Raw genomic sequence first — 14,324 nt, 5'->3', positions numbered from 1 at the left:
AACAATGTGGGTGGGTGGTTGCCTGAAAGCAGTTCTGCTCTTGTCATCCCTAAGTGGATTATGTTATGAGGTAAAACACTTTGCCTCTTCTTCAATATGATCACCTCATCCTGAAGCAGTAACTCTGAAATGAAGCTAAGCTGTTCTCTTCACTAAATTAGTAACTTTAAACACTTAGAATATTTTTTCTCTGATCATTAACATTGTCTGTACATTGTCTTCTAAGCCTGAAAATGAATGGGGCAAATTCTGACTTGACCTTCTCTTCAACACAAAAATCATATGATAATAAGACAGTAACTACCTCAGTGGAATTACTCTGATCATGATGGCATGAATTTCCTCAGGCAAAATTAGTGTATGATAAGCCTGCAGAGCTGACTACACAAATTAGACACAACAACCAGAGGGAGGTCTAACTTTCAGCTGAGAAAAACTGCATTAGCCCCTGGATCCATAAGCAGTACCTGTTTTTATAGTAGCTAAGGATTTGATCCTAAGGATCTTCCTCAAGGATATAAAATCACCCTACAAAAAACAATGAGTATTTCTATGCAGTTTAAACACTGAGAGATCTCACAGCACATTGCCCAAGTTAACTTGTATCCCACAGAGTGAGCTGGTGCCACAGGCACTATCATATTCATCTCAGAAAAATGGAATTATCTGAGGGAAGAGATCAAGGAAGTAACATTTTCAAGATGAGTCAGGTACATAAATACAAGGTCAAATCTCAGTCCTGCTATCTCACCACTAACCTATACTCTCTCTTTATAGACATAGATTCTGAAGAAGATGTGATTAATAATACATGACTGTTTCCTGCATAAGGGAAATGAGATTTGCTAGTTAAGATGTAGCCTTTGTTACAATTGGCATACACACATCACATCTGGTTTTATATGTTGTGATAAAAACAGAAAGAAAAAAGGCACTAGTTCCCTGTTGGAGCAGTGAGAGATGTGACACAGAAGAAATTACAACACTCTTGACAAAGCAAGAGGAATCAAGAGTGCTGTTACGCAGAACTAGTATGGAGCCAGATATGTATAAATAAAATTGAATTATTATAGTTGAAATGCCCAAGAGAAAGAACTCAAGGAGGAAAAAAGGTTACTCTGCGATCCTGCCAAACCACTTCTGAAACACAGTCATTCCTGGTGTCAGCCCTGCACGGAACAGCTTCCCAACAGCACAGAAATCTGCTGCAGAACACAAAATGGCACAAACTCTGTCTAAACCTCAAAATCTATCTTCTCTTTACAGACTCTTCATACTGCTAAACAGGTTCTAGGTATAAATCTTCAAATATCAATATCAATATCAAATAGGAGTCCAAATAAAGAGGCCTTAAATCATTGTTCTTATTTGCTGCAGCAGCAAAAGGATTTGTTCAAAGATCTGTCAAAAAAAAAAAGTGTATGCAGGTTTCTGTCAATATGTTGATTTAGGCTGAGTGGGTATGTATATAATTTAGCCAAAGCTATAATTTTCTATTACTCTGGGAGGTAATGTGCCATTTATGGCCTTGATAGCTTGGAAATTTAGGAAAACTTTTTCCAAGATACAGAATCAGGCTTTAAGTCATGACTGCTATCTAGATCCCACAAAAAAAGAACACTCACAGCAATTGCATTACTTTAGGGAGAAATGGAAGAAAAAATAGTACATACTCTAATGTTATAATAAAGGTTCTTTTCAGATATATTAACCATAGTTTATCTGTAACAGTCCCTTCCACCTCCCCACCAAATTCACTGACACCGCAGACTAAATAAATACCCCGTGGCAGCACAAGCACATCCCAGAGATATCTCTCCACAGCAGTAACTCTGCCATAGCTCTGGTTCTGGACAGCCACCTCCCTACCTACAACTGCCTTCAGCACTTTGTGCAGTTGTCTGGAATGTGTTATTTATGGCCTTCTTTTCACAAAAAGCATTCCCTTTGAAAAACTGTTTTATTTGAGAAGTAGAAGACCGAGCACGAAAATGTGATCCTTAAAGTTTTAGTGGATCTTTTGTTACTACATTTTCAGAGTAAATATCTACAAACTACTACTTCTGCTTTCCCAGTGAGAGAAAACCTTCAACTGCATTCATTATGGGATATTTATGAAAATATGCAAGCACACCCTCTGTATCTGTTCCAAAAAAATTCATGACGTTCTGTATGGATGACATTTTGATGGAAAACCCTGCCTTTTTTAACTACAATACAAATTTTAGCCTTTAATTTGAGGAAAATGTGCTAACATTCACAAAGATTGATTTAAATTGCAAAGGGCAGCTAGTATAATTTAATTGCCAGTTAAGCTTATTGAAAAATAAGACTGTATGAGGTGGTCTTTCACACAGTTATTACACTTCTCACAACGTTTTAAGAATTAACTGACAGTTAATTAAAAAATGATATGCACACGTGCAACACAAGTGAACTGCATTCATTTTGGTTAATGTTTTTTCATTAGTATCTAGGGTGTTAACAAAGAAAATATTTGTTGAATAAAAAAATGCGTTTGCTGAAAAGCAGACATGAATTAAACCACCATTTTTGACATAATTCTTTTCATGGGAAAAGTTTGCCTTTTTCCCAACTAGTTCTATCATTTATAATTTCCATTATAGGAGTAATACTAGAATCAATCAAGAGTGAGAGATCCATTACTGCTCTAGGTATTGAGCAAACAAGTAATGAAGCAGACACTTCTGGCCCCATGGATCTTTCCATGTCAGAAAGCTGTGAATAGAGAACAGTTTTGCTGAAACATTATTTAAAATGGAAACATAAAGAAGACGAATGTTTGCTAAATACTTTGACTTTGTACTAAGGAAACTATAGCTGTCTCAAAAATGTTCTCAAGCTCTTCAAAATGTTTTAGTGTAAACAATAAACAAAACCAAGCAATGCAGTTGAGTCCTGAGGTTAAATGATGCTACAACAGGAATGCCAGATTCTGAACCTCTAGAAATACAGACATTGTCCAATGCTGTAGGAAGATCTTCATACCTCCTCATGAATTCCCTAGTTAAGCAATAAACTACAGAACAGGTGCACACATGAACGCAGCAGGAAATGTCTGTAACTCACATACTGCAGTGGCTCAGATTCCAGATTTATCCCTTTCTCTTCTGTGCATGTCAAGTCTCTCATATGCAGAGCTTATTTTTGGTTAACACACACTGCAGGCTTCAGTAAGACCCTTGTAAAAACCATTCCTTATTAATTCAGCCTCTATTAGACCAAGCCACATTTATGAAACTGTAACCTGCTGGAATTTTATTCAGTAACTTTCAGTTTAATTGTACGTTCACAAAGTATTTCCAACTTAATTGCAGTCTCTTTCTGTTTCAGGTCATACACATCAGCTTTATGTCCTGCACACACTTTCAGAAATCTATTAAGAGCTGAAAAAGATTTTAATGATTCACTGGATGACTTTAAGTGGTTTCACAGGAACAGTAACACAGTAGCATTTTTCCCTGGTCCCAGCGCTTTGAGCATCAGCTGGTGTGATACGTACCCTGTCAGTCTTCCCTTCAGTCTGGATACTGGTACGACTACGTGCATCATGGTCTTCTTCCAGGTCAGACACATCTTCCAGCTCCTCAGGTGTCTGCAGAAAAAATGCAGAAATGGGTTATTTTCCTTTGTGGTTGGTAACTTTGCTACTCGTGTCGAACTAAGATAACGTCTGACAAACAAAAACCAGCCCCCTTCCAGCAGCTACGAAACTTTGTGTTTCAATATCGTGTTGTTGCTGCTAAAAACTTAAATGACTTACATGTCTTACAAGAAACCTTTACATGGCAAAAAGGGATTTTGAATGTGTCACTTATCAATTCCACCAAGCAGCACAAGTTCCTGCACTGCAGGAAAAATTAAGTGGCCCTAATTTGCTATTTGTATACGTGGCATTATTTCATATGTCACTGTCTGTTCCTCCTAGTCACCTAAAGTGCCATTTAATCCTGTGAGTCTGTTTAATTTATGCAAGAGCAATTTTCTATACAATCAAGGTCTTCAGATTTATTTACTCCTTCCCACTTATCAAAAAATATTATTAAAAGAAAGGGGGGTTATGCAGAATTCTGACATTTTATCATAAATAATATAGTAAGAAAATCACAATGACCATGACTTTATAAAGGACAATAAATAAAACATTAAAAGCAAGTTTACTTACATTAAAAAAACACGGCACAATAAAGCACACAAAAACTTCCAGGATTATGAACTATTTAAAGCATAATATTGGTTCTGCCAATGCAACAGGGCACTGAAGAAATTTTCCTTTATCAAGTAACTTCACATTTTTAAGAACCAAAAATACATAGAACCAAATTCTACTTAAGTAGTGAGAAATCTATTACTGAATGATCTACTACCAGCTTGAGATCTAGAAGATCCAGGCATTCTTAGCACTCCAAAAGTCTGACATGCCAAGAGAAACATGCCAAGGGCAGGACTATCAGATAACCTTACCGAAAGACAGGCAGAAAGAAATCCAGCCATTGCTTTTACCCAATTATCAAAAAAGTCAAATATAATTTTTTTAATCCAGAATTGCTTTATGTTCTCACCTTCATATTTTTACTGTCAAGTTATATACAAAGAAGATCTGTTGTGAGGGGCACTGTAGGGTTCTGTCATTTTATTTCTGGGTCCATAGAATGGTAATTATATTAAATATATTAAACTGAATAAATCCACCTGCGTGCATGTGTACCATTTGGGAAAGAACTGTGAGGTAACACTGTAAGAAATAAAGAACCCCAAGTTGGTGCATAAAGTGGCAGAAATAATATGCTGGTGATAAAAAAGACACCTAAACTTCCTCAAGAAAACAGGTCACCAATTTTTGGGGTGAAGATGAGCGTGGCGCTACACTGGTGAAGTGGGAAAAGGAACATCTTATTTTCAGGCAAAGATTACCAGTGTTGTGAAGTCTCAGTTTTAAACCTGGAATTAGACATGGTAAGAATTCCACAGTATCCAAAGGCTGTTACTAGACAAAAGTTGTTTGAAAAATTTGCAGTGTGGAAGCAAAATAAGATTTTGTTGTGGGTGGATATCCCTGCAATAAAAAAAAAATATCACAAACTCACTTGAATTGAAACACATACAGACACTTATTAGAGGACCAATAACAGAAAGGTTATTAAAACAGAGTAACTTCAGCTTCTCAGGATTACACTGACCAGGGCCCTCAGGCAGATAATAGCCTTGATTCAGCTTATAGAAAAAAAAGTCACTTTCTTTTAAAGCTACGCTATACTTGGGTCATTATTAAAAAAAAAAAAAATTAGACTATTGTCATTCTTAGGTTTTAATAAATTAGTTACAAATTTTTTCCCCCAGTGATCATAAAGCTGGATTCGGGATAGCAGAATACCATTTCTTCCTAGGTGAACAGATAACTTGGGAATCTTTGACAATCCCACATTTCCAGTATAGGGTTTCTTTCTTCTGTAAAACATGGAATATAAAATGTTGGGACAGGGCAGAATGGTTATGTAGTGGTTTGAACCTTGTTTTCCCCAGAGGCTAAGAGAAGTGGTAGACCCCAAGGGGTGGAAACCCCTGGAAGTTTTGAAGTTCTGCCCAATGGGCGCTCCTGCAGAAATGTAAACATACCACAACCAGACCGGAAAAGAAGAGTTGTTTTTTGGGTTGTTGTAGGAGAGGTGGCCATGTTGTAGAGCCACAAGGTAGGGGCTCTGAGCCCCTTGGGGCCTCTGGCCCCCTCCCAGCCCCTGGCTGGGGGCTGCAGGGACCTGGAACAGCATAAAGCTGGGCTAGGTGCCTGTAGTATGCCGGGAGATGTTTTTCTCCATGGGCACAGAGCAGCAGCCGACGCTGACCAGAGAAACAGTGGCAGAGAGCCAGAGATAAGAACCTGAACTGAAGAAGCAGCAGAAGCAACATGCAGCACCGCAGAGGAGACTCCTGGAAGGAGAGTCGAGGAAAGGAGAGCCAGCAGCTGAGAGCTACAGAGTTCTTGGGGGTAAGACTGATACCAGGTCCCCAAAACTCCTTTGAGACCTCCTGGAAGGAGGAAGATGATGGGCTCTTACTTGAAAGAGCCTTGAAGTGCGACATGCACTGTAGAAAGGAGCTAGAGAGCTCCGAGAGGAATGCAGGGGAAGTTGACCTTGGCTTCCCCCCCCTCGCACTGCTGCCACGGTGGCAGCCTGAGAGACAGGGCACAGAGGCCCTGCAAGAGATACCAGACCGTCACGAAGAACCCCCTGTGTCTTCGTGATATGACGTGGTGATACGACCTTGTCTGGGGTTACGAAGACCACGGAAGACCCCTCGGTTGTGAGGCGATGGGGCCGGGGGAGCTTGAATACCTCCCTCGTGGACGCTGGCAGAAAGCCAGCTATCAGCTGCTGCATGAGATGAGAAGAAACCTGCTGCCTCAGAAGATGTTGCTGTTCAGAGACTGGAAGGGATCTGTCCTTCTTTCCCTCCTGGACTTTTATTTGGAGGGGAGAAGAGATCTGATCCATTGTAAATACTATATGTCATGGTAGAGATAGTTATGATCATGTGTATAATGTGATATGGTATTTATTTGTACAGTCATTGTAATATATTTCCCTTTCCCCCACTTTGGAGTCTAGTGTGTTTTGTCTGGAAAAACCTCTCTCACATTAGGTTGAGATGTGGGAGGGGGGATGGAGCTAGGGAACTGGATGTTGGGGCTATCTCAAACCATGACAGGTTAATAATTTAAAGACAGTCACATTAATACTATTTTTCTGTGAAGTTGAGCTGTGTAAATATTACCAGCCTCATCATGGAAACCTTGAAAGCAAAGAGGTCAGCAAAATGACTCTGGTATAATACACCTATAAACAACAGTCTCAGGAAAGCTTCCCAAAGAAAAAATCATCATTATATTGATCTGATCTGGCACTTTCAAAACTGCAGATCATGGAACAGAGATCTCTTTCCAGCTGCACTGGCACAGGGATTCCCTCTCCAACTCTTTATTCATCTGCAGAATGATGGCTCAGGGTCTAAGTGCAAGTGTGCTCACCTAAACCCCTCCTGTTATATATGTTGTCAGAAAACTAATTTTTTTTAAAAACAATGTATATGCGCTTTTCAGGTTAGTAAAATTTATTTGCGGCTGGGACAAGAAGTTCTTCACAGAAAGCCCATTTTTCCAGCCAGAAGAGTGGACTCCCATTGAATCTCTTCTCTCCAAAGTCCAGATCTCCCAGGTTTTGAATTATTGCTACTACAGAATTCAGAAAAAAAACCCCAAACCTATCCAGTTATTAAAGGACAAAATTTCAATCAGAAAGAAACTTGATTTATCAAACTTTCAATTACAAACCACAAACTATCATCATTTTCAGACACAAAGCACCAAAAACTGAAAAAAACCACCACCATAATAATGAGAACAGAAGTAGTTACTCAATTGTTTTCTCTCCTTGAAAGCTGTTTTATGTAATTTTCATGTTGCTCTCATGATTATTTATTAAATCCCTGAGTCAGACATGTAACTGTTTTTATGAATATCCATTTGCAAACATGTGGATATTCAACAGGAATGTTTGATGATTGCATGTTTGAACAGGTGTGAACTGTGAGGGCTTGCAACACAAAATAGGGTGCTACCATCAATAATCAGAAATCTTGCCCAGGGAGAATAGCAGAGCTTGAGGACTGCAGTTAGAATCATGGAAGGAAGTTGGAAGTATTGTTTAAGGTTGAGTATTTAGGGCTCTGACATACAGTGCAGATAACCTTCCTAAGAGGAGTCTCAGCAACAGCAAGGGACAGAAGAGGAAGAGAGTTGGGTGTTGTAGGTGGTGACAGGATGAACACAAGACAGCAAATTCCCTATTAAGACATACAAAGTATGGAATTTACAGTAAACATTAGGAAGAACACTGAGGTAAAATAAAATCCTGCACAAGACTCCAGCCAGCAACAACCCACAAAGTCATGTGTGCAGCACACTGGGAAACAGAGTTTAGAAATAAATTTAAACAGGAAAAATGAGAAAAGGGTTTCCAGCAGCCAAAGGAGCAGAACTCTTGAACAGTCTTCCCTGGGGGTGCTGGAGGAGGGGAGGAATTCATTAGAAGATGAAGCCTGAGCAGCCTCCAAACAAGGTAATGTAACAGTTGGCTGCAAGGGCAGAGGTGTGAGAGGGGACAGGACACTGCCCCAGGCTCCTGGCACAGGGGTCCAAGAGAGATTTCCATCATTTGTGAAAAGCCTTTGTTGATCCTGACAAAAATGCATTCAAGGATATCCCTACACACACATTTAAGGCTGTAATACATTACTACTGCTGCTGCAACTACATACAAGTTGCATGTATTCCTTTTCACATTTCAGTGATCCTAATAAATCTGCATTCTCAATGCTTTTGTTACTGAAGGCTCAGGCTGAGGACACAAAGTCATATTTATAGCAAAGTCTAATACTGATGAATTTTGCACTTTCCTGGTATTCAAGCTGCAACAGCAAGTCATTACTACTGCACCTGGGTGACTTCAAGATATGAATTACCTTTTCATCTATGAAATGAAAAACACTCTCTGATGACAAACCTTTTCATTTGCTTTTCTACCAGGATTTTAAAGAGAATAATTAATAAAACCAAGGTCTGGCCTCAGTCTTTAGAACTCTGCCAATTTTTCCAAACTGGTTGCAAATGGGCTTTTTGGCATGTTTGCTTTCTAATCTAAGCTTTGTAGAACAACATGCCTGACTAGGTTTCACAGCATTTTCTCTGACACAATTTTTTTAATGAAAACCCTCCTCAAAAGTGATTATGCAAACAACTTCAACTAGATCATTCTTTTTTAATGTTCACATGTACCCACGAAACCATCAATCCTGCAAATAAAGGTCCTCGGCTGTTGGAAAATAATGCAGAGCCAAGTCTAAAATCTCAAGATACACAATGTAAATGTGGAAAAAGAGGCACCATGAGGTGAAAGGGAGCTATCTACTTTTATCTAACATTCAATTAAATGCTGACCTTTAAAATGTCATTATATGCTCTTATGCTTTATCTTATGTTGGTTTCAACAGCCTCATCACTCATTGTTTTTCTCAAATCAATACTAAAATGCAGAGCAGACTAACACCTTCAGAGGAGCTGAGTTGATGAGTGATGTCTTTATTATACTCCTGCAAATGCAGCTATTTGTGTTGTGTAAATACCACAGCAGCAACAGAAATGCTTGTATGCACTCCAGGAGGACCAGAGTTCGTCTATTATGTTCTCCACTGAGCACACAATGGGTTTAAAGAGATTATCTATTCTACTGTGGGCATTTGTCTAATGCCCACATTTTGAAAATTCCATCATGCCAAGCTGCATGTCACTCAGTGTAACAAACTATGGTACATGCTCAAATACTGTGCTCTGCAATTATTTAGCTAGTGGCTGATATTTTTTGTGTGTTAGTCACAACACCACCATTATCCCACACTTAATTCTGCCAGATGACAGACTGCCAGAGCAAGAGTTTTCAAGCATCAGAAAGAGAACAAGAAAGTGCAAGTGTTATTTATTTTTGATGACTAATTTAGTAAGAACCTCATATAATTGTTGCTGTCTAGTCATTAAAAGTACTTTTCAGGTTTTCACTAAAAGCAATTACTTTGAGTGTTGAGAACAATAAACCCCACATTCTAAAGGGCAAATTAAAATCCTATGTTCTTAATCTGTCAATATTGTGACACCTCAATGCTATGGCAAATACCATCCCCTCTATTAAAAATTATCATATTGATCATTCTTGAAATCCATTCTTGGCACTCCCCTTAAAATGACATCTTTTGCATACCACATTACATGTGATATTATTAATGTAAAGCTAACAAATGATTAATTAAACCAGAGATCAGAACTCTGTCTTTGCCAGCAGTATTGTCAGCAAGCACTGGCAAGGAATTTGTCATCAAGTAATAGTAAAATCATTCTCCTGACATAGCCTGTACACATTACAAATAGTTCGTTTGCAAATGTAGGGGATAAATATTTCTTGTTATTAATGGAGAAAATTTTGCAAAATATTTTTTTTATGTTTAAGCTGTAATTCCAGGTAAGATTAGTGAGAATGTAAACTCTGGTGAAGATCAAAGAACTTAATTACTTATGAGATTAAATAACAACCTTCAACACTGAAAGATGAAAGTATTTTCAATAATAAAAGATTATGTTATACAGTAAAGAGCTGAGGTTTTAAAAATAATAAATGCTGTGAACTCACAGTGTGGGACAGAAGTTGCTTTGTTATTACTGGATGCCAGGAGATTTTGTTTGCCCATTTAACAGCAAGACAACTTATAACATTCTGCTTCAGGAGGTTAAGATGAGAAAAGTAAAGATTAGAAACAGCTAGATTTGATTCCATGTGACAATTCTTGTGCTTTTAGTCCTCACTGAGCACACATTAGGATAATAGCCTTCTCGATAAATGGCCAGGAGATCGGAAAGATCTGAACTGAGGAGTGTAACTGAAAAGTTTAAAGTGAAATTTTTGAGTACTGCCTTCTGAAAATCCTTTTAAATAAAAACTGTGAAGTTGGCACAGCTGAGTAAATTGACACAGAGAGTTTTAGCACCCATTTTCTATCCTAAGCTACACTTTTTTTGCTGGAAATGTGCATTTCAGCCCTGCTTTCATTCCTTCCCCTTTCCTTTCCCTGATGGTACTGTAGGCATTATGTGAGAGTGTGTCACTGCCTACAGCAATTCGAAGGGAGACTTATTCCTGAAAATACTGACCTAGTTATGCTGTGCAAAAGCTCTGAACACATATTTAAGTCCAAAAAGTTGGGCAAAACTTGAAAGCTGCCTGAAAATCCCAACTAGTAATGGTACTGTAGCCATAAGGGTCAAAAGATACAAGAAGGGTAAAGTTATAAACAAAAAAGCAGTTTTTATAAAACCAATAGAGTGACTAGAAAAGAAGCTAAGATTTCGGGGGTACAAATCCTTGATCAGGTACCTGAGGACTCACATAGGAACTGAAAGCTTCTTTACTTTTTTCCATTTCAAGGAAGCACTTTTTTCAGTATGACTTTTAGAAAAGAATTTCAAATCTCAAATAACAACAGCAGAAAATATGATCAAACACAGCTATTACAATCATACACCTCTTGTAACCCAAGTCCCTGCCTTCATTCCATGAAAACCATGACAACTGATACACAGCTCCATGCAAAGTGTATCCTTTGCTTATGCTTATGAAGTGGGAAACTTCACCACATGGCTTAGAAGTTTCCATTTTAAACTCAGAAAATGAATAATTAACAAGAATAGTAGTTTTTAATAGAAGTGATTTGTTGCTCTGCTGATCTAAAATGTATTCCCTGATTCCTCTGCTGGGTTGACATACATTTGCTCCATCTAGTGGGAAGTTAATTAAGACATTTCCTTCAGAATGGAAATACTTCTTAAGTTATTTGAAAACAGATAGTGAAAAGCCAATTGAGCCATTGTTCTTTTGCTAGTAATCATCATAAAGTAAATTATATATGGCCTACCAGTTTTATAGTTGTGTTTGAAATAGAAGACTTCATTTCTAAACTTTACTCCAACATTTGACAACGAGAATAGACCTTGTTTGTCTGTCTCATCTGTATGTATTAAAGGTAGCCTAAAACATCATTACTGTAGGCCTCCAAAGGCAACCAGAGAGATGCTTTGCATTTTGACTCTGCAAAAATTCCTTATGGTTCCCATTTCTAATAAAGGACAGAAGAACAAACAGGCAAAGCATGGGTTGCTCACCCTCCTATCAGTCCTTGGGAATGTCATGGACTGATTCCTCTTGGAAAACACTTCCAGGCACATGAAGGACACGGTGGTGACTAGGAGTAGTTATCATGGATTTCCCAAGGGTAAATCATGCCTCTTCAACCTGACTGCTTCCTCCCACATTTCTAGGTGAGGGGAGAACAGTGACTATCATTTAGAAAGGCTCTCCACACCATCTCCCCATTTCTGTAACCAAGCTGGGACATCAGACTTCAGATGGTTAACAACTGCATGGATGAAAGCTGGTCGGATGGTCAGGCTCAGAGGGCAGTAGTTCAGGGGCTGTATCCCTCCTAGTGCCTGGGAACAACAGCAGTACCACAGATGTCTATCTTAAGACCAGTCCTGTATGACATTCCTACCAAGGGTCTGCAGGAGGTGATGGAGTGCACACTCAGCAGGTTTTCAGATGACACCAGATGGGGGAATGCTCAGGGGCAGGGCAGCCATTGGGATGAATTTATGCATGCTGGAGGAACGGGTTGACAGGAAACTTCTAAAATTCACCACAGAAAAATGCAAATACTGGCACTTAGGAAGGCAGAAGCTACAAACAAAACAAGCTAGGGCTGCCTGACTTGGGAGCAGATCAGATGAAAAGGACTTGGGGCTCTTGGCACACGGAATACTGGGCATGAGCCAAAGTATGTCTTGGCAGCAACACACACAAACAGCATCCTGGGCTGTGTGAACCACAGCAGAGTGAGCACACTGAGGGACACCACTATCTGCCACTACCTGGCTCTGGTTAGACAGACCCTGAATGCTGCTGCCAGTTTTGGCCCCCACTCAAAGCACAAGGTCAGCAAAGGACCATCAGGGCAGTTGGTGGCTGGAACACTGGTCTTACAAGGAGAGGCTGAGGGAACTGCACTTGTTCTGCCTTCTGTGGAAGGATGAAAGGTAAGAGGTGTAAGTGGGAACAAGAGTGCTTCAGCCTGGCCATAAGGAGAATGTTCACCCTGTGAGGACAGCCCAGCGTGGAGAAGGCTGCTCAGAGAGGTTGTGTGGTCTCCATCCTGAGAGGCTTTGGCGACAGCCAGTTAACCCCCTGTTCATGGAAACCCCTAAAGCAGAGGGAATGGTTACAGTGAAGATCCACTTAGTGAGATTGTTACTTTAAACAAAAATCTTTTCTTTCTTCCTCATCTTTAGGCTTGTTTGCCTTTTCTTTTAATTTTAACATTTCCTTTGCATTTTCATCTCACTTTCCACAATGCTTCTTCCATGGGACAGGGAGGAGTGAGGTGTGGTAAGATAAATCTACTTCTGTGAACCAGAGATTTGAAATTACAGTTTAAAACCACCTGACACAGCCTCTGCCTTCCCACAGAAACTCCCTCTCCTATCTAGAAAACTCCTTTTTTTTTTTTTTGGAGAAAGACAGTATATCTCCAAACCTCATTCCCAAAGTCAAAACAAAAAACAGTTTCAAGACAGACTGGCCAATGAAATGCAGATAAGAAACTGCTTTTGGAATATATCAATATGTTAAATAAAAAAGGTGCAGTGAATACCTCAAAGTTTGACTGTCTCAAATAGACATTTTGTTGCTCAGAAAGGACAAGAAACAAGACAAAAAACAGACAATTCAGAATTCCACAAGAAATGCAGGTTTATCAGAGGAATAAAGTCTGAGCAATGGTAGCTCCTTCAGCAAAGATTTTGCTCCAACACGCCAAATCAATCTGTTTCTCTTAAACGAATTATGCTAAATGATCACACTTAAAAAAAAAATCCCTTGAATAGATTAATATATCCCTTAGCAAAAGGTTGCCAATGATAAGTACATTTCTCAAACTGGAGTAGATGAAATTATTACCTACAACCTCAAGATATGTTCAAGTCTCTTCATTCTCAACTGACCCTCTCATCTGACCTGCCAGTAAAACAGATCATCTTTAAAAAAGATACACAGAATAGGCCTGTCCATCAAAAACTAATGCATAATTCAAAAATGCACAGTGTAATGCACAGCCCATTTCTCAAGTGCAGGTACCACTGCCATCATCCTTCCCACATATGACTTATTATTAAGTGGAAATTTCTCAGTTTTAGCAGCTATTCCTCCCAGACATTAAGACAATGGAAATAAAACCACCCTAGCAATGAATCCTATATCCATTACCTTCATTCCTGCTTTTAATTATCAAGAGGCTTCAGATGCCCAGAACACTCATCCGCCCACATTAAGTCACTCAGTAACCAATAATGTTCAACTGAATGATCAGTGCCAGCTGACATGGAACTAAGTAACCCATTAGGGCCATCACTGTGCAAACCAGCCTTCATGTCACAAATCACTAATTTGATTCTGCTTTAAGAAGCTGATAGCCTTCATTCCCAAGTAGGCTCCCCAAGCAAAGTGGAATTAAACACACACACGACACACACACAACCGCCCCTCAAAGAACACTGTTTCAGGTATTGCTTCTGAACAAACTATTTATTACGTGATTGTGTTAGAATTTTTGTACATGCTGAAGAGAATCATACAACAGCTTTTTTAGTTCTA

The 14,324-nt window shown here is 39.1% G+C and overlaps 1 protein-coding gene across 6 annotated transcripts in view; it reads right to left on the bottom strand.

The window, feature by feature from the left end:
- CTNNA3 (catenin alpha 3) overlaps positions 1-14,324 on the bottom strand; it is a 396,734-nt gene that overhangs the window by 6,032 nt on the left and 376,378 nt on the right. For all 6 annotated transcript variants that reach the window (XM_039386770.1, XM_039386769.1, XM_039386771.1 and 3 more), the window contains one exon: positions 3,524-3,616. In XM_039386770.1, coding sequence (XP_039242704.1) covers positions 3,524-3,616 — 93 coding nt within the window. The remainder of the gene's footprint in view (positions 1-3,523; positions 3,617-14,324) is intronic.

Source organism: Pipra filicauda, unplaced genomic scaffold (assembly GCF_003945595.2).
Source record: "Pipra filicauda isolate LSUMZ 115617 unplaced genomic scaffold, ASM394559v2 scaffold4_size7858003_pilon, whole genome shotgun sequence".
Taxonomy (NCBI): domain Eukaryota; kingdom Metazoa; phylum Chordata; class Aves; order Passeriformes; family Pipridae; genus Pipra; species Pipra filicauda.
This window is presented reverse-complemented; position numbering and strand designations above follow the sequence as displayed.